Source organism: Lissotriton vulgaris, chromosome 5 (assembly GCF_964263255.1).
Source record: "Lissotriton vulgaris chromosome 5, aLisVul1.2, whole genome shotgun sequence".
Classification (NCBI taxonomy): Eukaryota; Metazoa; Chordata; class Amphibia; order Caudata; family Salamandridae; genus Lissotriton; species Lissotriton vulgaris.
In genome coordinates, this window is record NC_141693.1 from 129,214,903 (window position 1) to 129,238,826 (window position 23,924).

General features: G+C 44.9%; 1 protein-coding gene across 2 annotated transcripts in view; it reads right to left on the bottom strand.

Annotated features, from left to right (window-relative positions):
- COL5A1 (collagen type V alpha 1 chain) overlaps positions 1 to 23,924 on the bottom strand; it is a 473,296-nt gene that overhangs the window by 98,620 nt on the left and 350,752 nt on the right. For both annotated transcript variants that reach the window (XM_086921052.1, XM_086921051.1), the window contains exons 27-30: positions 22,539 to 22,592; positions 9,578 to 9,622; positions 5,946 to 5,999; positions 2,705 to 2,812 (exon numbers count right to left, since the gene is read on the bottom strand). In XM_086921052.1, coding sequence (XP_086777178.1) covers positions 2,705 to 2,812; positions 5,946 to 5,999; positions 9,578 to 9,622; positions 22,539 to 22,592 — 261 coding nt within the window. The remainder of the gene's footprint in view (positions 1 to 2,704; positions 2,813 to 5,945; positions 6,000 to 9,577; positions 9,623 to 22,538; positions 22,593 to 23,924) is intronic.

Here is a 23,924-nt window from a genome sequence, read left to right on the forward strand (position 1 = left end):
GATGGGCAGCTTGGAAGGACCTGGCTTGGGAGAGTTCTGAAGGGCTGATGAGAAGGAACAGAAGTGTGGGCTTTTATTGCATTTCCAGACAGAAAGATCCACTGAGCTAGAGACAAAGGGCTCTCTCTGAGTCGGGAGCAGACATAGACCTGCAGGTCACAGGTGATTCTGTGCTCCTGAACGAAGTGATGGAGAGATAATAGACTTAACACTAAACATTGACATAGCGGCACAGAAAGTTGATACTTCAATTTTCCATTGACATATTGGGGCTGATTCACAGAACTAACTTAAGACAAAATCCTAAACTTACTACTTTTGGTATTCACAGAAGTTAGGATTTTGTCTTAAGTTTGTCTTAAGACAAACTTAAGACAGACTTAAGACAGACTTAAGACAGATTACGTGAAGCTGAATTCATCCAAATTTTTTGATCTTCATTGCACCTAGAGCCGGTAGATAGAAGAGTTTGAGTACTCTTGGTAGCACCACCCACTGGAGGATGTCTTTGAAAAACAGGTGCAATTATTGGGTTCACAAACTAACTTGGGTTGAACTGAACACCCACAAAACAGTTAATTGAATGTGGGTAAACACAGAAAAAGGTGGAGAATCTATGGTGAATTACGAAAAGTGCATCAAGAGAACTAAGAGTTTCTTCCCAATCAAAAACAAATAACAATTCACTTATTTCACTAACTTCTACTTCGAGGAGTAGATATTTTGAGTAAATTGTTCTTTGAGTAGCTTTTTTGCATGAGATGTTTTTTTGTGGCTATTTGAGATTATTATTCTGAGCTGTTGATCTGTAGTCATTTGTAATTAGATATTTTGTGTAAGCTGTATTTCTGTAAATAGTTTGTGATGCGTTATTTTATGTAAGCTTTAACTCTGTAACTCTTTTGTAATGCATCTCTTTGTGTAATGTAATGTAATGTAATGTAATGTAAGTATGCACTTATATAGCGCGGCTGTCACTCCAGGGAGCATCCTGGCGCTTTAAGCCCGTAACCTAAGATGGAAGGCCGGCAAGCAGTCAAATTCGCACATCTGTCTCTTCTATACTGAAACACAACTGTGTTTAAACCAGAGTCATACAGACCGTGTCTGACAGGTTGAAAATCCAGGTTTTCAGAGCCTTACGGAAATTGTTCTCCGCAGAGATCAGGCGCAGATTGGTTGGAAGTTTATTCCAGGCTTTTGCGCCCAGTGTTGCGAGGGATTTTCCTCCTCTTGTTGCGAGTCTGAATTTAGGAATCTGTAACAGATTCAGACTTGCCGATCTGAGGGAGCGTGTTGGTACATACCGTTTGAACCAAGGGAGAAGGTATTTGGGTCCTTTTTGGTGGAAAGCTCTGAAGGTAATCACCAAGATCTTGAACAGTATGTGCTTGTGCATGGGCAGCCAGTGTAGGGCCTTGAGAGCAGCCGAGGCAGATGATCTCCTCGGCCATTTTAACACCAGGCGGGCAGCAGCATTTTGGACCATCTGCAACTTATGCAGGACAGAGCGATTGAGTCCTGCATATAAGCTGTTGCAGTAGTCCAAGCGAGAAGTTACGAGTGCTACTGTCACCGTCTTCCTGGCTGTCAGAGGAAGAAAATCAAAAAACTTTCTGAGTCCTCTGATGATGTTAAAGCAAGACCCTGCCACTGCCCCCGCCTGCTGTTTAAAAGATAGGGCACTATCAAACTTAATCCCTAGATTTCGGGCCGTAGCGATGGTATCCGGAGGGGATTCCGCATCTGAAGGCCACCATAGGCTAGGGGAAAAGGGGTTTTGGGGGCCGAAGGGTATAATTTCGGTCTTCCCGGTATTACATTTAAGATGGTTCTCACGCATCCAGGTAAAGGTTGCGGTGAGGCAGTGTTTTAGATTTTCCTCTGCCTTTCCATTTTCCCTATCTAGTACTAGAATGAGCTGAGTATCGTCAGCGTATGATATGGTACAGATGTTAAAGGACGAAATCAGCTCAATCAAGGGGGTCATATATAAGTTGAACAGTACCGGGCTCAAACTAGAGCCCTGCGGTACCCCAGTTTGTGTGACTTTCTCCTCAGAGCAGTGTTCTCCCAACACTGTGACCTGTCTACGATGGTCAAGAAAGTTCTTCAACCAGTTCAACACAGTGCCCGCTATACCCGCCGCTACCAGACGGCTGATCAGTATTGCGTGGGACACCGTATCGAAGGCCGCCGATAGATCAAGTAAGACAAGGACTGCCTTCTTCCCTTGATCCATGGCGGTCTTCAGTGTCTCCACGGTGTATATGAGGGCAGACTCGGTGGAGTGTGAGGCCCTAAACCCTGATTGATTAGGGTGCAGGATATGCTCATCCTCTAGGAACTTAGTCAGCTGTTTGGTCGCCACAGTTTCAGTCATTTTAAAAAGCAGCGGGAGCAGGGAGATTGGGCGGAGGTTGGAAAGTGTTGAGGGGTCTGGGAGAGGTTTTTTTTTTGCAGTGGTTTTACTGCCGCCAGTTTCCATTCCGATGGGACCTCAGCAGAAGACAGAGATGAGTTTATGATGTTATTTATGATGGGGTTGACTGTATCAACTAAGGCCTGTATCATCATTGGGGGACAAGGATCAAAAAAAAAAAGATGTAATTCTGTAACTCATTGGCAGTCATTTCTTTTAATTGTGCATATAAAGAAGGACAAAGCAGTAGAAGTCTTTCAAGCACGTAGCGTGGCACCTTACCTTCTCTCCAGCTGGACCGAGTGGACCTGAATCTCCCGAGGGACCACCGCGACCTTTTGGGCCTTCAGGGCCATCCTCTCCCCTTGGACCGAAGGGACCAACCTCGCCCTGCAAACCAATAAGAGAAGGTTAAGTATTCCCAATCAAAAATTACTATTCAATTCTAAAGCCCCTTGGATCTCAATTCTGCACATTTCTAAAATGTTGGTTGATTAAATAAGATGTCTTTTAGAAGAATACATTCTGCTGCTAGATATGAAATGGCCACAAAGTGATAAACTGCTTTCAGAAAATGAAGAGTGATGGACTGATCGATTCCTCATTTAATATTTTTGGGCCAGGGTACAAAGCCCTTTTGTGGCCATAAACACTTCAAGTCACTAACTCAAAAGTTTGCAACTGCAAAAGGGCTCCATATGTAATAAAGCCATATTGCATGTTGGAAAAGACTTTTAGATTCACAAAATGGGTTTTTTAATCCATTTCAAATTGCAATTATAAGAGAGCATGAAAGAAGTGTCCCCCTGTGAATCATGAGTTTCAATCGTATGTATCAATGGTTTATGACCACCATTTAGGTTGCCGACCGTTGATCAGTTACTGATACCTCGATTGAGGTGTTAACTGATTCGCAAAGGGGAAGGTGTCTGCATGACACCTTCTCTCCTTTTCGTGAATTTTGTCTCGGAGGTGGGGATCTCGCAGGGATCCAGAGAATAATATACAGATCCAACCTATGGCATCTGAAATACCTTTTCCTAGTGAACCAATCAAGACTATAGCTGTTAAAATTTACTAGTCTCCAGAATCAACTCTGGACTGCTGTACTGAGCTTATGCTTTCCCACAAGGCAACCATCAGGCATGTAGTCATAACATTACATGGAGCAACGCAAAATACTATCTATTATAACAAAGACGGATAAGGATTATTGTAGTGCATATCTTATATCCCATGGTCTCTGTGGTTGGGCACCAACACCAACATTCATGCCTGCTATGGTAATCTGTGAGGTTCCATGTAAGAAAACACCTATTTACAAACTTTAATACAGAGTAATAAAAATTCACTGTGAAATGTCTATTGACTTTTACATATGATTTTCATAATAAATACATCAGACCCACTGCCCTTCATAGAAACATTCCACAATAAACTGATAAAGGCCAAAGCTTTGATGATTGGCTTGCTGTTTTGTGTTGATCGCATAAGGTTCAGGGACAGTTGCGCAGTCAAGGCAGACTTTAAAATGCATGTAGATTAGCGTAGCCCTGGCCGCCCTATACTGCTTTCAAATGAGCAATTGCACTCTGAAGTCTAAAGTATATGATAGAAAAGGAAGGGGATCTGTGCTGCTGTCACAGAAAAACAAATACACTCAACAATCTACTTATGTAAGAATCTTTGACAGCATTACAGTGTCACATGTGTGCCCCAAATACTGAGACTTTATGAATGTTAGAGAGTATTCTCTAGGCAGCCATACTGCTGTTGGATCGGATAACTGGACTAAAAAAAAATAACATCTTCATGATGGGGAAACTGTTTTACCTTTAGAGCTCACACCTTCTGCCCAATTAAAAGATGTCCTCCTGTCCGTGAACATGTGTGTAAAGCAAAGGCCTCTCTGTAGGCCTCCTGAAAGCTCTTTTTCAAGTTGATCACATAAGGTCTCGCGACAGCTGTGCTGTCAAGCCAGACTAAAAAATGAGTGCCTTTGAGTTAGATAGTGGTAAAGTCTGTATTTCAGACTATTGAGTTTGTTGTATATATTACATAATCAACCGTATTTTCTAATCTATTAATCATCTGGTCGCAGAAATAACTGCTTGATTCGGAAGGGTCAATCTCAAGTGATTGCTAACTTCCATTCTGTTAAAAAGTCATGTTTTGTAGTCCCCCTTTTTTTATGTTAGTAGCAAAGAAAATAATTCAGCAAAAACATTTGATTCTAATAATAGCCGGTGTAGGGTGAGGCTTCATTCTGAACTCAGACAATAGACAATACTCCATTAAAGTATCAGCCAACGTGGACCCTGAAGCTATAGGGCATACAGTCTAGTACTAAGCTGCCCATTGTTGACACAGGCCACTCGAGTTTTGACTCCAGTTTCTCAGATTAACCTTACTATTGGGCAAATTGCCTTTGGTCCCTTACTTGTACATGTTATTGTTGTTCTTGGCAAAATAAAGTAGTTCACTTTACCTGTTGACTTTTGGGCAAATAAAATTCGTCCTGTTACCTATTTTCGCTTTCTTTCTCACCTTGGATAACCAAGCTTACTTTATTTATCTTTTTATTACCTTTTTGTGTGAGCATAGGCAAACCACCTAAGTCCCATTGCTTTTTTTAAGCGATTGTTTGTTCAAGGGCACAATAAACAAATGTCCGCTAGCTGTAGAACTCGTTGTGTGGTCGGATGCAAGTTACTTTCACTGCATTACTTGTGGGCATTACTGTGAAACTCCGGGAGAATAATGGGGCATATTACCAACAACTAGCGATAATTATCGCTATGTTGGTTTAGCGGCGATATTTTTATCGCCGAGCTGCAGCGATTTTTATCGCTTAGGAACCTTGCTATTATCAAGGTTTATCTCCTAAGCGATAAAAATCGGCCGAAATGCATGAATATCGCTGAAAAGTCAGCGATTTTCATGCATTACCGAGCTAATGCTCTTAGCCATGTTATCCACCTCCCATTGGATAACATGGCTAAGAACTGCTTAGGGGCAGGTGTTAGCTTTTGGAGATATTCGCGCTTAGCGCAAATATCTCCAAAAGTTGGTAATAGGAGATAGCGATGTTAGCGACTGTTTCCAGTCGCTAACATCTTGACACGCCCACTTTGCATGTCATTAGTGATAAATATCACGGACATGCAAAGCGGGGCCCAAGATGGTCGCTATCTCCTACTAGCTGTCACTAACTGGTGTTAGCGACAGCTAGGTAATAGGGAGATCATTTTATCTCCGCTTTTTTGGCTTTTAAAGCCAAAAAGCAGAGATAAACCCCCTTGATAATATGCCCCAATATTTTCTCTTTTATTTTTTCATTTTACTCTGTGATTCTGGACAAACGTCCATAGTTATCGAATACCGAGAGAACTTTGAAACAGGGTAAATGTAGAGTTATATACAAAAGGCAAGGAGCTGCATTTCAGAGCCCGCTCGTAGTGTGCAACACTTTTCTTCACAATGTGATTTTCATCCCATGTTCATGCAACATCACAATGCTTACTCTGTCTCCTTTCAGGCCCATGTCACCTTTAAATCCTGGGAAGCCATCCTCACCCTGTGAAGAGAGAAAAAAAAGATATGCAAATCAGTTGGCGCAGTCGAAAAGCAATTTTGGCAGAGCGCAACATCTCTGTGGGCTGTCACACGCCTGGCCGGTGGAAGCAGCACCAGTGGAGTTGCACTGGGGAAGGCAGGCAATGTAACAGTGTGGAACACATCTGAAAGCATCACAAAACCAGGGCAAGTCTGTTGCCTTGGAAACCCATGTGTGCTTTGTGCTCTCTGAGAGGACTATTCTTAGTATGGCTTGTTCTTCTAATGTGGAGATGAGTGCGAGCCCACAAAGAAGACTGTACCGCTCACACGGCCAACGTAAAGGTGCCATCCAATGCAGAGAAAAATAAACAATTCTCTTTACCCTTGCGGTATCTCTAACAATCACCAACAATAGGCATTCTAGAATGTTCATTTGTTTGAATATATCAGCTGGGGCTTTTAGGTGCATTTGTGACATCAAACAGCAGATGGTTCCTTTAACCCCTTGCGTGCGGGGCGTATTCCCCGCCTGTGCTGACTCCGCCTTGCGCGGGCGGAGTCATGACGGAACGGTTCCGTCATCAGCACAGCTCAACCGATGCTGATGACGGAACCGTTCCGTCATCAGCATGGAAGGGGTTAATAGAGAGTTAGCTCAGGGGAAGGAGGGGAAAACTAGAAAAATTTGTGTCAAACCAGGGATGCAGCCTTCACCCTATGGGTGCAGAACTAGTAGAGGGAACGCTCTCAAGAGAGTCGGATCCGTGAGTGTCTTCAAAGACTATGAAGTACCGAGCAACACGCTGGCCCTCGTTTAGATGTAGTTGGAAGTTTTCAGAACTTGACTAAATGTCCTCTAAGAGCCTTACCACACATTTAAAAAATGTTTACAGCTAAAATAATGTGTGGTAATACCACAATCCAGTATAGGAAATATGTGTCCATTACCATCAGCAGAAAACTGATGCTAAAGCTCCTTCAATAAATGCAGCTATCTTTTTTCTCAAGTTTTTCCAGGTTTAAAGTGCATTCAAGGTAACTCTGTGCATGCTGTGTGCGCTATTACAAACTTGTGGGTATATTGAACATTTCTTGAGAAACTAAACAATCGATTAAATCATACACTTACAGTACATATGCAGACGATTAGAGTGTATTATGCAATCTATTCTCATTGCTGAGAGCGGGATGGGCACAAAGTTAAAAAATAGCATATTAGACTCTGTGCATCTGCATATATGCTTAATGACATGGTGTTTTCTTCATGTATATTTGTTTTAAAAAAAGGTATTTAACCGAAAGAGTCAAATTCAAGTAACACAGTATAATCACATAGAAGATGCACCATGACAATAAATAGGTTGTTCGCTATGTAAAGACAAGGTAACATGCAATCCCCGACACAATACACACTGAGGGGCTCATTTACAGCCACGGCCCGTGGAGGGAGTTTCGGTGGGGTGGAGAGGCGGGGCGGGGGAGGGGCAGGGTGGGGGGTGCTAAAAACTGGAGTAAGGATAATTGAAGGTAAGTAAACAATTTAATTAATAAAACGAATTTCGTAGCGCACCCTGAATCCATTTTATTGTCTATTGTAAAAGATGATTTCAAAGCCAGACAGGTTATTATGTCAATTGTCATTCCTTTCACTCGTCACTGTTTCCACAAGCACATAAAAAGAGAATAAACACACAAAAACATGATGTTCATGCTTCGGAAACAGCACCCCTGTCCTAATGTTTCCCTGAAGCAGTGCTTAATGTGAGCCAGTAGTTTCCGGTGCTTAGCACCGGCACTTAATTGCCAACACCAGTGCTCATGACGGTCTGCCACAAGGTGGTGCTGTCTTGATAATTTAGAGATGACCACAACAACAGGCAATTAGTAATTTAATATAAATAAAAAATGACTATTACCTGCTGCTCAAGCCGTTCTTATAGCTTTGGAGCCCTGAAATAGTGCAAATTGTCACACTTGTAGGAGTGTGAGGGTTAGTAGTTGTGCTGGTACTGTCATTGGTAGCGCTGGCAACAGCAATATGTGGTGCACGCTGCACTGACCTCCGACGAGCACTTATTTATTTTCAAATTAAGTACTGCCCTGAAGCCCAATCATTGAGGGTTTTATCAGGCATGTTTTGTTATCTCACTCACTGTTGGGTTCGACATCAATTTCTTTACAGCCAAATCAAGCTCAAACAGCTTTACGTGTTCACACACAGCACGCTACCGGACATCTTCACAGCAGCCACATGGCCTTGATAATGAAACACCTCGGATTTCATGCGTGTGCAGACATAGCGAGTGCACATCGCCTGGAGTCCACCAACACAAGGTCGTGCATGAACCAGCTCTGTGTGAGGTCGATCCGGTGCAAATATATTTCCCCAGAGGAATAAAATAAAATTGCATAATGTTGATATGATTTTTGCAATCTTTTAAATATTAAGGGGCCTATTTTCTAGTTTTTGACACAGGGCAGAGCAACAAGTCCCTTTGCTGCGCCGCCCTGTATCAAAAGGAATGTACATAACTATGAGATACAGAGCATTCCTTTCATCATCCACTGCGCTGGTGCACAAGTGGCTGCCTTACGCCAACGCAGGCACCCCTGCACCATGGTGCAAAGGTGTCTGCATTATTGGAATGATTGCTTTTGTGCAGGAAGAGACATCTTCCTCAATCAATGGATTCATTTTCCTGCTTCTATTTTCGCTGCAGAATGCAACACACAAAGAAAGAGGGAAAAACAAGGAGAAATAAAGTTATTTCTCCTCATTATGTCTCCCCTGGGAGGCGAAAGCTTTTGACACATTCCCGTTTACAAGTCCTTATATATCTGGGAATACATCAAAATCCGTGGGAGTTGCATGGGAACACCCCCCGCAACGCCCATGGAAAGCCTCTTTGACGCAGATTAAGACAATTTAGCGACTTGTGCTGCTTTGCCTTATATCTACAAGGCCATGAAAAGCCACAGGAAGTGGCTGTGCGCGGCCTCGTAGATATGGGCCTGCTGATGCACCGCGGTACATCAAAAACAATTATGCACCAGCGGAGCAAGGGACTTGTAAATAATTCCCTCCGTGGTTTAGATTGTTGTGGCACTGGAGAGAGATGGCATTAGCGCAGAACCAGGGGATATTAAAGGGAGGGACATTCTAGAATGGTCATTGTTAGTGATGTGGGAGTGGGTAAAAGAACTGTTCCTTTCTCTTCACTTGCGGACCCCTTTAAGACACCGTGATAGGCAGTGCTTTAAATGGGTAGGGACTGCCTGGTACTGAGTACCTGCATTCATTAATTTAAAAGGGAGAGTACCTGCACCTCTCAGCACAGATGCAATCCATTTGACGAGAGAAGACCGACACTTCTCAGCAGAAAACAGCTACTGTGGCCAGTGAGTACCAGCACTTTATCATTTCCAGTTAAAGTGCTGGTGGTAGGCCGACTCTTAATTGTTGGGTATGGGCCTGTGGCACATCTGCCATTCTGTACACCAGCCCTTCCTTGCCCAAGTTGTGAATAGCGACATTCTCTCTCGCTTAGTAGCACCATTTCTAAAACAAATACATAATTACAACTGAATTATTCTCACCTTTTCACCTTTGGTACCTTTCAGACCCCGGATACCGTCAGCCCCCTGCAGAACAACACAAACATTAATATCAGAGCATGTAACTCACTGAAGTCAAACTGGTAGTTCCTTTCCACCTGGAAGTGGTAATTCGGAAATGTTATCATCAAGACTGGAATTTTGGTTGATAGTGGAAAAAAGCCTGCGTGGTATTATCCATGGTTTGAAAAACAGATTAACAAAATCAAGAGTTCATGAAAGTAAAAAAAACATGTTGAAATGCTTATACTCTTGCTCGTGTATGTTATTATCTCTTGAGGATAAAACTCGTATGACCACAAAAAGCAAAATCAGTGATAATATAATGAGAAGAAAGAGGAAGGGAGAGACAATGAGAGAGAAAAGGAAGGGGACTGACAGAGAGAGAAAGGATAAAGCAAGATAGAGAAGGACGGTGTAGGAGAGAGCGAAAAAAGGAAGGAGGAGAGAGAGGGGGCAGAGGAAGAGAGATAACACACTAGGTTAGATTTTTTTTATCCTCTCAATTTATTCCTGGCATGGACAACATCCAATGCTCACTGGCACTAACCAAAAAAATTAAAGGCAGGTATGGGAGTAAGGTAAAAAGTAAAGATAGGAAAACAGTGACAAGGGTGGGAAGCAGGAAAGAAAAAGAAACAACAAGAGTAAGAAAACGAGACCTGTAGCGTAAGGTGATGGGAGAAAGAGGCATTAGGTGGAGTCAAGTCGAGATATTAGTATTGCTGATTCGGATTCAAGTATCGCTGTGTTGTGTCACCGTCCTGGTGCTGTGCCGAGCATCAGTATGTTAGTATGAGTACCTTAGTTGCCTGTATTGGTCTCTTCCCCAAGCTACTGTCCCAGCGTCAATGTGTGTGCCCTCTGTCAGCGTTCCAGTGTCGCGGTGCCCAAGTCAAGTTAGTGCCCCTGTGTGTTACCTTCCTCGTGTTAGTATTAGAGCCACTGTGCTAGTGCTCGTGTGTGTATGTCCCAGTGTCATTAGTTCAGCGTCAGTGTCTCCGTGGCCCTACCCTTGTGACGGCGCTACCTGCCAATATCCCCATATCAGTACACTAGTGCTGCGTCCTACCCGTCAGAGTACCTGTTTGAGTGTTTCTATATTGTGTCATTAGCTTGGTATTGTGTCCCCGTGTCATTAACGCAGCATCATTAGTAACCTTGTGTACCAGGAATCTTGTCCCAGTGAAACTGCGCCACGCGAGTGTCCCAGTGTTAGTGTTTGCGCACCGTGTCGGTGTTTCAGTATCACTGTTCCAACTTCAGTATTGCGGCTCCTATTTCATTGTCCCCAGTTCTGGTGTCAATTTGACTGTGCCAGTTTCCGAGGGCCAGATGTTCAAAGCTTTTTTCTGCTTGCAAACAGGCCATTTGCGACCAGAAAAAAGCATTTTCTGATGTACCAAACCCTATTTGCGATTACCGAATCCCAAAAAGGGTTTGCGAGTCACTATTAGGAAGGGGGTGTGTTAAGGGTGCCCCTTCCTAATAGCGAGTCGCACTGGTATGAAGGAATGTTTTGCGACTGGGAATGTGGTCACAAAACACTCGCAGTACCACCAACTTCAAGTAGGTGGTAACCCATTCACCTATGGGAAGGGGTCCCCAAGGTACTCCTTTATAAATGTGGGTGTCAATATTTTTGAAGAGCAGGCAGTGGTCCCACGGACCACTGCCTACTCTTAAAAAATGAAAAGGTAGCTTTTCATTTTTATTTTTAAAATGAATTCCGTTTTCCGTTTAGGAAACCGGGTTGCATTACAAAAAGAAAATTGCTTTATTTAAAAAGCAATCAAAGACATGGTGGTCTGCTGACCCCAGCAGGCCATCATCTCTATGAATGCAGGGCATTCCCAATGAGCTGCAAAGAGAGGCCTACCTCATGGATATTAATGAGGTACATCTATTTGCAACCCACTGGGAATCGCAAAATGTGTTGAAGACACAATTGTACATAGGTGCTTGCAATTTCAAAATTGTGAATTGCAAACATTCGCAATTAGGAAATCGCAAACTGACTTTTATGTACAGCTGGCCACTGGTGTTAGTGTTCCGTTGCCAAAGTCCTCGTAAGTCACCGAGTACCACTTACCCTTCGTTGCTGCACCTATGTCAGACCCCATGTCACTGGTGGTGCTCCTGTGGCAGTGTGCCAGTGACTGCTTTGACCCTGTGACATTGTCGGTGCTGCTGTGTCAATGTTTCTGCCTTAGTATCCCCCATGATGTTATTGTTTGATTATAGATTACTTATACCACCCTCCTCTTCGAAGCACTAGGAGCAAGGAAGAGCCAAGAAGCCTGAAAGAAAAGGTCAACAAGAGAACTTTTGATCTCAAATATGCATCCAGGGTGAAGAGTGTTTTGGGAAGGTTAGCACACACAGACAGAGAAAAAAACAAGGAGGAAAAGATATTTCTCCTTGTTACGGGAGGCGAATCTTTTTGGCACATTCCAAGATTTACAAGGGCTTTTATATCTGGGAGTGCATAAAAAAAGCTGTGGGAGCTGTGTGAAAACGCCCACGCAACGCCCATGGAACTTCAACCCAGGGGAGTGTAGCGCAGTGCAGACATTTGCGCTGCCTTACATTACTCCATATTTTTGGAGCCACTCAAAGCCACATAAGGTGGTTTTGCATGGCATCAGAAATATGACCTAAGGCTTGAGTCGCTCTTGCACCTCCATGCAAACGGGGTCATAAATTTGGCCCAGTATAAAACCTATGTTGGACGGGAACGCATGCACCTTTTCAATATTGTGCAAGGGTGTCTGGTAAATGAAATCCAAAAGTACACCATTTCTGACTCCATGTCTTTGTAGATATGGTGCTGATTTTGCCGTTCCCATTGAATCAGCACCTTTTGCTGCTGTGCGGCACTGCGCCAATAATCAGTAAATCTGCCCTTTGAGCTAAAGTTTGGTTCACTGTGCTGTGCAGATCTGTAATTCTAAACCGCGTGCTAGAAGTACTCAGAGGGAAATGAATGTTATCATGAGCTAAGTGATTTGAAATTAGGCTAGTGGTCTACTATGGAGGTGCCTAGCCCTTCTACTTCCTTCATCCCATCACCCAGCCGGGGTCAGTAGTGGGAGCAGCTGCTGGCCCGTGACGTGGGGAGAGGGAGGGGCAGGGAGGGGGTAGTAATCTATGGATTACGGAGGTTTACAGGTAAGTAAACATATAAATAAATAAAACGAATTTTGTTGCGTGCACTGCATTGCATTTGGGATGCAGTGCACGCAACGAAATTCGTTTTATTTATTTATATGTTTACTTACCTGTAAACCTCCGTAATCCATAGATTACTACCCCCACCCTGCCCCTCCCCCTCCCCACGTCACCGCCCGGCATTTACTCCCACTTCCGACCGCGGCTGCCATCACCTGTGGCTTTTGCCATGGTGTGAGGAGTGTAATGTCCTCAAGATGGACAGAAGGTAGGTTATGTCCACCCTGAAGGCCTCATTAGCTGATCTTCTAGTTGGTAACACCATCAGAAGCGGAGGGAAATACCTCCTGGACCTTTTGCTTAAGCTGCCTCGTCTAGGTGTCCAAACAGTGGCATTACCATGTCTCTCCCTCGTCCGCTTCCTTCTAATAACCCTATAGCCGGTTGACGAGGGCTATACTGGCTGTTGAAGGCCCTAAACCCAAGTTACAGACCCCAGCAGCAAGCGAGGGCCTATAACGAGGGCCTCCCGCTTGGGAGTGCAGGCCCTCCTGAGGTCGCTCTAGTGTCTGCTGGTTGGCAGCTAGCTAGGCCACTCTTTAACTCTGGATTCATAGGGTCTGATAAACTGCGATCATTCGTCTTAACAATTTTAGTGGGTGAACTTATGCTGTTAGGAAACTGAGGGCCCAGACTTCAATTTCAATTTCAAAAGCTTTTATTCGATTTGTACATACAAATCCTACAAGCAAAAAGAGGTACATAGTTAAAATATTTAAAAACACCATATGAACACTTATAGGAAAAGATGGTAAGACAATGTGCAAAAGGTTAGAGTGCAACAATTAATAAGTAATCTTGTCTCTATAAGTCAATATACTATTATAAAATACAAGACATTCATAAATGAACAAACAGGAGATCAGTAGGGATTACTCAATAGGCCTTTCCTGGCAGCTGTACATCAAAAATTTTAAATAATCATAATATACTGTGGACATCAACAAATATGAATAATACCTTAATTACAGAAATTGATATAAAATTTGAAGGCGTATATATACAGACAGGAATGTAAACAATAATAGCAACATAAAACAATTCCTGGCAGCTGTATAACATAGGTACAGACAGGTAAGTATAAAAATATTATAGTACAATACTTTTCCTGGCAGCTGTACACTTCAAAATAAAAGTAGCCAGAAAAAAGCAAATCTCCTCGTTCTCTAATGAGGATAAAAATATCAGTGCTGTTTCTGTAGTACGAATATTGTATTTAATAAAAATTGGCTTAAGGTATTTTAACCTGAAAAAATGAAAAAATTTACAGAAAAGTAAAAAATGGCAACTACTCTGCCGAGAAATACTGTCACACGGACAGGGTATATCTGAACTGGTTCTTGTGTTTGGAAAAGCAACCAGATGGTGAACAATACCCAATCTGACACGTGTTAAAACATACTGATGAGAGGGACGAGTCACATACACAAGATAGGATTGGAATCCCGAAGTTAGATTTAAATCTTTATAAAATTTCACGGTAACGAGATTGCCAGAGATTTTATCTCGCTCTGCCTTTCGGAAGTTTAGGAACGTTGTCTTAATTTCTTTTTTTGAGATAGAAACAACCTCTTCAGGCTCACGGAACACATCAATATTAAAAAGAAGGAGATACCAACGGTGGATGTATCTCAACCACTGTATGCGTGAAGAGTGGTCCAAGCCTATACAATCAAGAATAATATCCTGAGTGAATCGAGTCTCTGGCTTAGCCCAAATAGAACGCCACAATAAAAGTGGCCGGACTGCTGCTAAGTCAGAAATGAACTCGATCCCGACTTCTTCATGGATCAGCTGGATGGAGGCAGAAGGGGGAACACATAACAACCTCCTTAAAAACTTATTTTCCTCCTTCTGAGGGAAATACCCTCACTATGTCCCCACACCCCTGCCCCATACAGAGCAGAGGAGACACAACATACATTGTATATGTTCATCATGTCTAAAATGCTTCGTGAGCCAAGTTTAAAGGCAAAACGAAAAATACTGCTAGTAGACCGCAGCATTTTTAGTCTGATAGAATCAAATTCCGAGGTCCAGAACCCACTATTGTTGTATGTAATTCCTAGATAACAAAAGGACTTGACAGGAGTCAACTTTTCCTTATCCAGGAAAAAGGTATGCTTTACCTGCTTAGCTGCCTGACCGCATGACATTACATACGTCTTGGTTTTGTTCACACGAAGCCGCCTAACTTGAATAAACTGCATAAAATTATCGATTAGGCGCTGAAGGCCCATCTGTGTTCGGGATAAAAGAACAGCGTCATCCGCGTAAAGTAACAGCGGAACAGGTTTACCACCAATCAGGGGGGCATCTGCTGGGATGTCAACCAAGGAACGGTCGACGTCATTAATAAAGAGGGAAAATAAAAGCGGGGCCAAAACACATCCCTGGCGTATGCCCCGAGACACTTTAAAAAACGGGGTACATTCGCCAAGGGTGCCATAGCGGACCTTACAGGAGAGTTTTTCGTAGAGTCTAGCCAAAAAATGAACTATTTCCCTTGGGGCCCCTGCTTCAAGCAAAACCTCCCAAAGAATGGTATGGTTAACCAAATCAAAAGCGCTGCTCAAATCAGCAAAACATAAAAAGAGGTTGCCATTTTTAGCCACAGTATATTTGTTGATTAAAAGGTCCAGATTTACACATTGGTCCAATGTGCCCAGGCCTTTCCGAAAGCCATATTGGACTCTAGTTAAGATGTTAAAATCAGTTGCCCAGTCTTCCAGCCTCTTGAGCAAAATCCTACTCATCACCTTTACAGAGGCGTCCAATAATGAAATTGGGCGGTAGTTAGAGGCCTCTGATTTATCACCTTTCTTATGTAAAGGAATAATGACCGATTGGCCCCAAGTGGATGGAAAATTAGTTTCTGCCGCGCAATTAAATATCCTCGCCAAGATGGGAGCCCATAAAGCCGGTTCATCTTTGTATAAATCCAGCGGGACCCCATCGGGGCCAGGGGCCTTGCCTCCTTTGCTTAAAGAAATTGCTTCATGGCTTTCTTCTAATGTTATTCCCAACGGGAGGGGTAGCCATGGAGTAGGCTCAGGTGATAGTGACTCAGAGGATAACCCTTCTGGATTAAAATTTTTGGAAAAATGACTAACCCAATCGCTGCATGCCACATAAGAAGTTAATTCTGGAACATTTTCTTTATTGAGAAACGGGCTGTTAATTGTTTCCCAATACAGTTTGCAGTTTTTGGTCTCGGCTGCTTCCTTCAACTTATCCCACGCCTCAGTCTGTAATACCCTTTTCCTAGTGTTAATTGCTATTTTATATCTAGCCCTAAAATATTGTATATCCGTCTTGACGCGTGGTTTGGTGCCTAAAGCATTCTTTAGGTCACGGAGGGCGACTATACAGGTCTTATCAAACCACCCCTGCTTCGGACCACTATTGGCTAACGGTGCCTTAGTGAAAATACCATCAATAATACTATTCATGGAGACAAAGTGAGCTATTAGGCAGCCAGAATCACAATCATCATCCAAATAGGAACTAATTTGATTCTTACAGTGAGTAAGAACCTCCTTCTGCTTAACCTTAGAATTTAATCCAGTCCATTTAATCCTTAGACGCTTTGGTCTAATAGGTACTAAGTCAGTTGAACATTTTCCTCCTGAAACTAATGAGGTACCATGCCCCAAGAGGGTAACACGAAGGCTGTTATGGTCACTGAGACTTTCTTCGTTTACATACAGATCAGTAAAGTCTCCACTGCTAGACAACAAAATATGATCTATAAATGATCCTGCATCTCTGCCTGTAAATGTAGGGCATGTTATTGCCTGGTTGTTTGTGTTACAGTTTAACAGGGTCATGTCTAGTGTGACTAGCATATTATTTAATGTGGAACCATAACTGCAATGTTGGAAGTGAGGAGAATCCTCCCTCGCACCCAGGCCCCCCCAATGGCTACTCGTTGCTGCACCAAAGCCGCAGATGTTCCCGTTAGACAAATGGCAGGGCTGCAGGTTAAAATCCCCTGCCCAGACAACCTCGGCCTTTCTTTTCGAGATACCAAGGGCCTTGACAATTTCCCTTTCTAGAGGCAGTAGAATATCCCCTCTGGTAGCATCAAAAATATTGTTGTTGAAATTTACTACAACTAAATCAATATTCTTCCTGCACTCCACCCTTATAACTTGGCTGTGAGTCCCAACAGTCGTACTGTATTTGACCGTACAATCACACAGCTTGGTGGATAAAAGCAACAAAAGGCCCCCCTTAGCCCTACCCGAGCTAGATTTGGTTGCTCTAAGACAGTAAGATGCGTACCCTTCGATATTAATAGGGTCCAGACACCAAGTTTCCTGCAATAAAATTAGGTCCAATCCCTCCCCCAAAAAGCTGGTCCAGAAGGGTGTACCTAGTTTGCTGGCAAGGCCAGCAATGTTCCAGGAAACAAGAGAGAGTCCTGCTGGTTTACCAGAATCGCCAACAACAGACGACTCTGGCTGAATTGCTCGTAATAGAGCAGGACCATCTTCCCGAGAGATGGTATCTGGGCTTAATCTGGGGCTAACAGTAGCTGTACATGCATCAAGGCTACCCCTATTTTCTATACGTGGGAGGGGTATTAGCGATGACACCATTAAGGGTTCAAGAAGTGCGGCTAAAGGTGTAGCTGGGGAAGAACTCGCCATATCTAAATAGGACGTAGGGATGTTTGAATCCAAAGCTTCAGTAGGGCTGAGTCAATCTACCTCGTCTAACACAGCATATCTGTTTGGATGGGCGAATTGTGAGAACAGGGGATCTTGGGAAGGGGGCAAGTCCTGCCATGTTTGTTGCCACTGGTGTTTAACTGGTTGTAGTGGCTGAAAGGGTTGCTGCCACTGATGGGCAGGCTGAAGTAGGGGTGGTGGAAAATGGGGGGGATGTTGCCAATGAGAATTAACATGGTGCAGGGGAAAAGATGGAACATTTAATGGCTGCTGCTGAAAATTAACATAATGTGGAAGAAAAGGAGAAGGGTGTAGTGGTTGCTGCCAAGGTTTGGCAGCATGTTGCGGGGGGTACACAGGTCCTCTATTACTTTGAAAAGTGGAACAAGGAGGGTTTGGTCTTGAAGACATCGGTAAAAAATAAGACAAAGGAAGTGGGTTAATTTGAGTCGCAGGACCACTATTGGGTGCATTACATATATAGCTAGCTGCCCCTATATCCCTAAAATTAACTGTAATTACGTCCCCTACTATTGTTTTCTTGCTTCTGCCCACCCAGTCCCCTCTACGCACGGTAAGAATTTCACCGTTCATGCTGTTAGGTAGAGGTTTATGTAAGTGGAGCCACTGAGCACATTTATTTCTAAGCTCAGTGAAAGTTTCTTTTACTCCCTCCTTCAACGGGGGGACTGCTGTCAACACAACCACAAAAGGGGAAACCTCTGGTGGTAGATTAATTGACCTAAAACGTGCCTGCTTTGGCTTAGGACCTTCAGGTTTGTTCGTAGGAAGAGGTACTGAAGGGGTATTAGATTTCCCTACAACATCTTTTACTTGAATAGTGGTGGTATTATTATCAACAACAGAGTGTTGGTGAGTCAAAATAGGAGCCATCACCTTCGAAGTGGGTATAGTTGTGGATTGGACAGAATTGTTCCCTGTTTGCGACAGATGAGATATAGCTGGGTTCCCGGGGGCTACAGTTACTTGAACGTTATTTAATACATCTTTAGGGGGCTGGATACACGATGAACATTTAGGGGCTACTTCTGTAATCCCTTGTGGCTGATCAGGCCCTTGCCCATTCGTTTTGTGTGGCCATTTCGAATGTATTAAAGATGTAAGCCTGTCCAATTTGGAAATTAAAGGCTTGATTTGTGCTGCTAATGTGGCTTCAAGGTCTAATTTTAAATCTGTTACCATGTTTTGCACCCAGCAAGGAATACCTGATGTCATTTGTGGAGTAGGGGAAATCAGATTGTGATTCCTAACTGATGCTTTTACTTTATTTTTACTCTTAGATATAGCCTTTGGGAGATTGGAAGCCCTTCCCTAGGAACTATAGGTACAGGAGCTGTTTCCACATCATTAAACCCACTCAGACTCGGCGCCGCTTTGCTCGGTGACTGACAGGCTTCTAGATCTGGTGTAACCTCCAGGTCAACAAAAGACGGGTCTGAGTCTGATGGGGCAACCGATAAATCAACAGTATTTGGTACTGTCGGAGCACTATTAGTGGGCATGGTTAGGGGTAGGGAACAATTGTTCGAAGACTGCAAAGCGGGTGATTTAACATTTGCCAGAGAACCCAAGGATGAGCGCTTAGCATTTGCAAGGTCCATGGAGACTCTCTTTTCCAATAAAACAATACTTTGGTCAATAGTCTCATGTACACGGGAAATAAAAAGATCTATAGGTCCAGTCACCTGTGCTACCGCCGTAGCTTTTTTTGCGCAACTTCTGGTTCTATTGCGCATGGCCGACATCTTAGACGTTAATGATGATTGAGGGCGAAAAAGCAGGGGTTCAGGGCCAGGGCCGTCCTCTGCCGTCCTTGAACTGCCTTAAACGGCCCGCTCTTTGCCCGGTCTTCGCCCCGGGCTACGTCCCGCGGTGCGGAAGGAGCCCCTCGTGGATTAAAGGAGAAGGTTGGGGGCGTGGCCGCCGGGGGAAGAGGCAGCAGCTGTAAGCAGCTAGGGCTGCTGGTCCTCGCAGTCCCCCGGTAGGCTTGGCGCTGTGATTGGCCCCGCTGTACTCAACCTGGGAGCGGAGTTCTCACCACCGGCTGTGGGCGCTCACACCAGGGAGGACGGGGTCGGGCAGGGGGTGAGCGGCGCCCGCGGAGCGGGTGTCGCGAAAAGTGATTGCTCTGTGCTCTGTGCTCCTTGCAAGCCAAAGAATCCTCACGGCGTCAGGTATGGCCAGTTACACCCACTTTCAATGCGCAGCTTGGCGCTGATGTAGACGAAGGCTGGGGGCGTGGCCGCCGGGGGAAGAGGCAGCAGCTGTGAGCAGCTAGGGCTGCTGGTCCTCGCAGTCCCCCGGTAGGCTTGGCGCTGTGATTGGCCCCGCTGTACTCAACCTGGGAGCGGAGTTCTCACCACCGGCTGTGGGCGCTCACACCAGGGAGGACGGGGTCGGGCAGGGGGTGAGCGGCGCCCGCGGAGCGGGTGTCGCGAAAAGTGATTGCTCTGTGCTCTGTGCTCCTTGCAAGCCAAAGAATCCTCACGGCGTCAGGTATGGCCAGTTACACCCACTTTCAATGCGCAGCTTGGCGCTGATGTAGACGAAGGCTGGGGGCGTGGCCGCCGGGGGAAGAGGCAGCAGCTGTGAGCAGCTAGGGCTGCTGGTCCTCGCAGTCCCCCAGTAGGCTTGGCGCTGTGATTGGCCCCGCTGTACTCAACCTGGGAGCGGAGTTCTCACCACCGGCTGTGGGCGCTCACACCAGGGAGGACGGGGTCGGGCAGGGGGTGGGCGGCGCCCGCGGAGCGGGTGTCGCGAAAAGTGATTGCTCTGTGCTCTGTGCTCCTTGCAAGCCAAAGAATCCTCACGACGTCAGGTATGGCCAGTTACACCTGTAAACCTCCGTAATCCATAGATTACTACCCCCACCTTGCCCCTCCCCCTCCCCACGTCACCGCCCGGCAGTTACTCCCACTTCCGACCGCGGCTGCCATCACCTGTGGCTTTTGCCATGGTGTGAGGAGTGTAATGTCCTCAAGATGGACAGAAGGTAGGTTATGTCCACCCTGAAGGCCTCATTAGCTGATCTTCTAGTTGGTAACACCATCAGAAGCGGAGGGAAATACCTCCTGGACCTTTTGCTTAAGCTGCCTCGTCTAGGTGTCCAAACAGTGGCATTACCATGTCTCTCCCTCGTCCGCTTCCTTCTAATAACCCTATAGCCGGTTGACGAGGGCTATACTGGCTGTTGAAGGCCCTAAACCCAAGTTACAGACCCCAGCAGCAAGCGAGGGCCTATAACGAGGGCCTCCCGCTTGGGAGTGCAGGCCCTCCTGAGGTCGCTCTAGTGTCTGCTGGTTGGCAGCTAGCTAGGCCACTCTTTAACTCTGGATTCATAGGGTCTGATAAACTGCGATCATTCGTCTTAACAATTTTAGTGGGTGAACTTATGCTGTTAGGAAACTGAGGGCCCAGACTTTTGAATGAAGACGTGGATTCAAATGAAAAGGCCTACGCAATGAATTCCCACTGCTTAAATCTAAATAAAAGTGTTTTCTAGAAAACCATACAAGTGTTTTTTAAGAAAAACATTGAACTACAATCCAAGGCTTTGATGTAAGTCCGATAATTTGCCCCTTTTATTCAATACTGACCAAATATTCAAAATGTATATTTCTTTTGAAAGTTGGTAAATTTTGTTTAAGTAGAGTCAGAATTGTATTCAGAGATCTTACCTTGTTCTCAAAGATTTAAAATACTGAAAAACTAAAATTATCGACAATTTTCAGTTCACTCTGGTCCTCACCCTTAGGGGCCCATTAGGATGGCGGCGGATTGCCTCCGCCAGGGTAGCGGTGGCCACCGCCACCCTGGCGGAGGCAATCCGCCCGCCAACCTTCCCTGCATTCCCCCCCGCCATATTACGAAGGCGGAGGGGACCGCAGCGGTGACAAACACCGCCCGCATGTTTTCCGCCCCGGTCGCCTTGCGGCCGGGGCGGAAAACCAGTAACATGGTGGCGGTGTCTGTTAGACACCGCCCGCCATATTACAATGGGCTGGTCTCAATGCCTTTCCGTGGCGGCAATGCCGCCACGGAAAGGCATGCGGTGTTCACTGTGGGGGCCCCCTGTGGGCCCCCAGAGTGAAGTACAGGTGGGGGGTGCACATGGGGGGGGTACCTATGGTACCCCCCTTCATTTGCATAAACGAAGCGGCAGGCACCGCTCGGTGCCTGCCGCATGCAAATGCTGACAAGCATTTCTAGCATTGTGGCGGGCGGTGCTGAGCGCTCCGCCCGCCACAATGCTAGAAATGCAGAATGTGCCCGCCACAGTGGCGGGCACATCCTAATGCCACCCCCGGGACCCCCGCTCTTATGGCGGGCGGTCCCATTCCCCGCTAGGATGACGGGCGGACAAAGTCCGCCCGTCATCCTAATAGGCCCCTAAGTTTGAAAAGTCACATTACTCTTGCACACCTAACAAGCCGTAATAAGGATATAACTAAAAAAAATGCTGGGTGAAGAAAAGCATCATAGATAGATGGACGGATGAATGGATGGATGGATGGATGGATGGATGGATGGATGGATGGATGGATGGAAGGCCAAATGGATGGGTCAGCACACATATCAATAGGTGGATGGATCAATGGCTAGCCGGAAGGACGGACGGACCAGTTGGCCGACTGATGGATTGATGGATGAATGGATGGACAGACAGATCGATTAATGGATTGGCCTGGCAGTTTGCCCGCAAGTGGATTGATGGATGGATGGATGGATGAATGGAGTAATTGACAAACAGATCAATTACTTATGTATGTGGTCTGTAGTGGGGCAGAAGAAAGAACAAGCAGATAGAAAGATCGAGGTTGCGCAAGTTGCAGACTTGATATGTGTAGACATTGTGGTACCCTACTTGCCCAGTCGCCATGTTAACTAGTACAAGTATATTTGTAAATTACATAACTGTCTCATTCCATAAGTTGACTTCGCCATGTTTTAGTTACAATGAGATCAAGCTGTAACTAGGTAGCCGCAGCTGTTTCTGGAGGCAGTGCAATGCTTACCTTGACACCACGAGGTCCCGGATATCCGATGGGGCCCTGAGGACCAGCTGGACCCTGTAAACAAACAGAAGAGGATTAGGCCAGTAAACAATCTGGAACAGGATCTCCCAATGTACAATCATTTACATTAAACAAACAACTCCATCTGCACTTGCACTGGAACGATTGAGGCATGAATGTGGTCCTATGTGTGGAACAGCGGTATATTCTGTGTTTATGGTCAAGTTAGATACATGGGAAGAGGTGCACCTTTATGACACTCAGCTGCAGCATTCAGCAGTGTCCAAGAAGTTACATCCTTGGTGCAACACACAAAGCACACCCAGGGTACTCTGTCATGTACAGTAACAGCATGGATCAGTAGCAAATTAGGGCTCAATGGTTTATCTGCATAATAATCAGAGAGTAATTTGCTTTTACAGTGTTGAACAGTGAATCCACAGTCATGTGTGAATCTGCAGCATGTGAGTGAATCCACAGTCACGTGTGAATCTGCAGTCGCATGAGTGAATCCACAGTCACGTGTGAATCTGCAGTCGTGTGAGTGAATATGGAGTCACATGAATGAATCCACAGTCACATGAGTGAATACATAGTCAAATGAGTGAATATGCAATCGCATGAGGGAATCTGACGTCACATGACTGAATGCGCAGTCCCACAAGTGACTATGCAGACATAGGAGTGAATACGCACTCACAGAAGTGAACAGGGACATGAGTTAATCCACGATCACACGAGTCAATCCATAGTCTGAGTGTATACACAATCACATGAGTGAATCTGCATCCACATGACTGAATAAGTAGTAACATGAGTGAATTGACCGTCACATGAGTTAATGTGCAGTCACATCAGTAAATACGCAGTCAGATGATCGACTATGCAGTCACAGCAGTGAACCACAGTCACACATGTGCATATGCAGCTACACAAGTGAATACACAGTGACACAAATTATTCTGCAGTTACATTACTGAATACGCAGTCACACAAGCGAATACAGACATGAGTGACTATATAGTCAAATGAGTGAATCCGCTGTCACATGAGTGAATACACATTCACACAAGTGAATATGGACATGAGTGAATACACAGTCACACAAGTGAATATGGACATGAGTGAATACACAGTCACACAAGTGAATATGGACATGAGTGAATACACAGTCACACAAGTGAATATGGACATGAGTGAATACACAGTCATGCAAGTGAATCTGCAGTCACATGAGTGAATCCACAGTCACATGACTGAATCTACAGTCACATAAGTGAATCCGCAGTCACATGAGTGAATACGTAGTCAGCCGAGTGAATCTGCAGTCAAAAGAGTGAATGTGCAGTCAAATTAGTGACTACGCAGTCACATGAGTGAATCCGC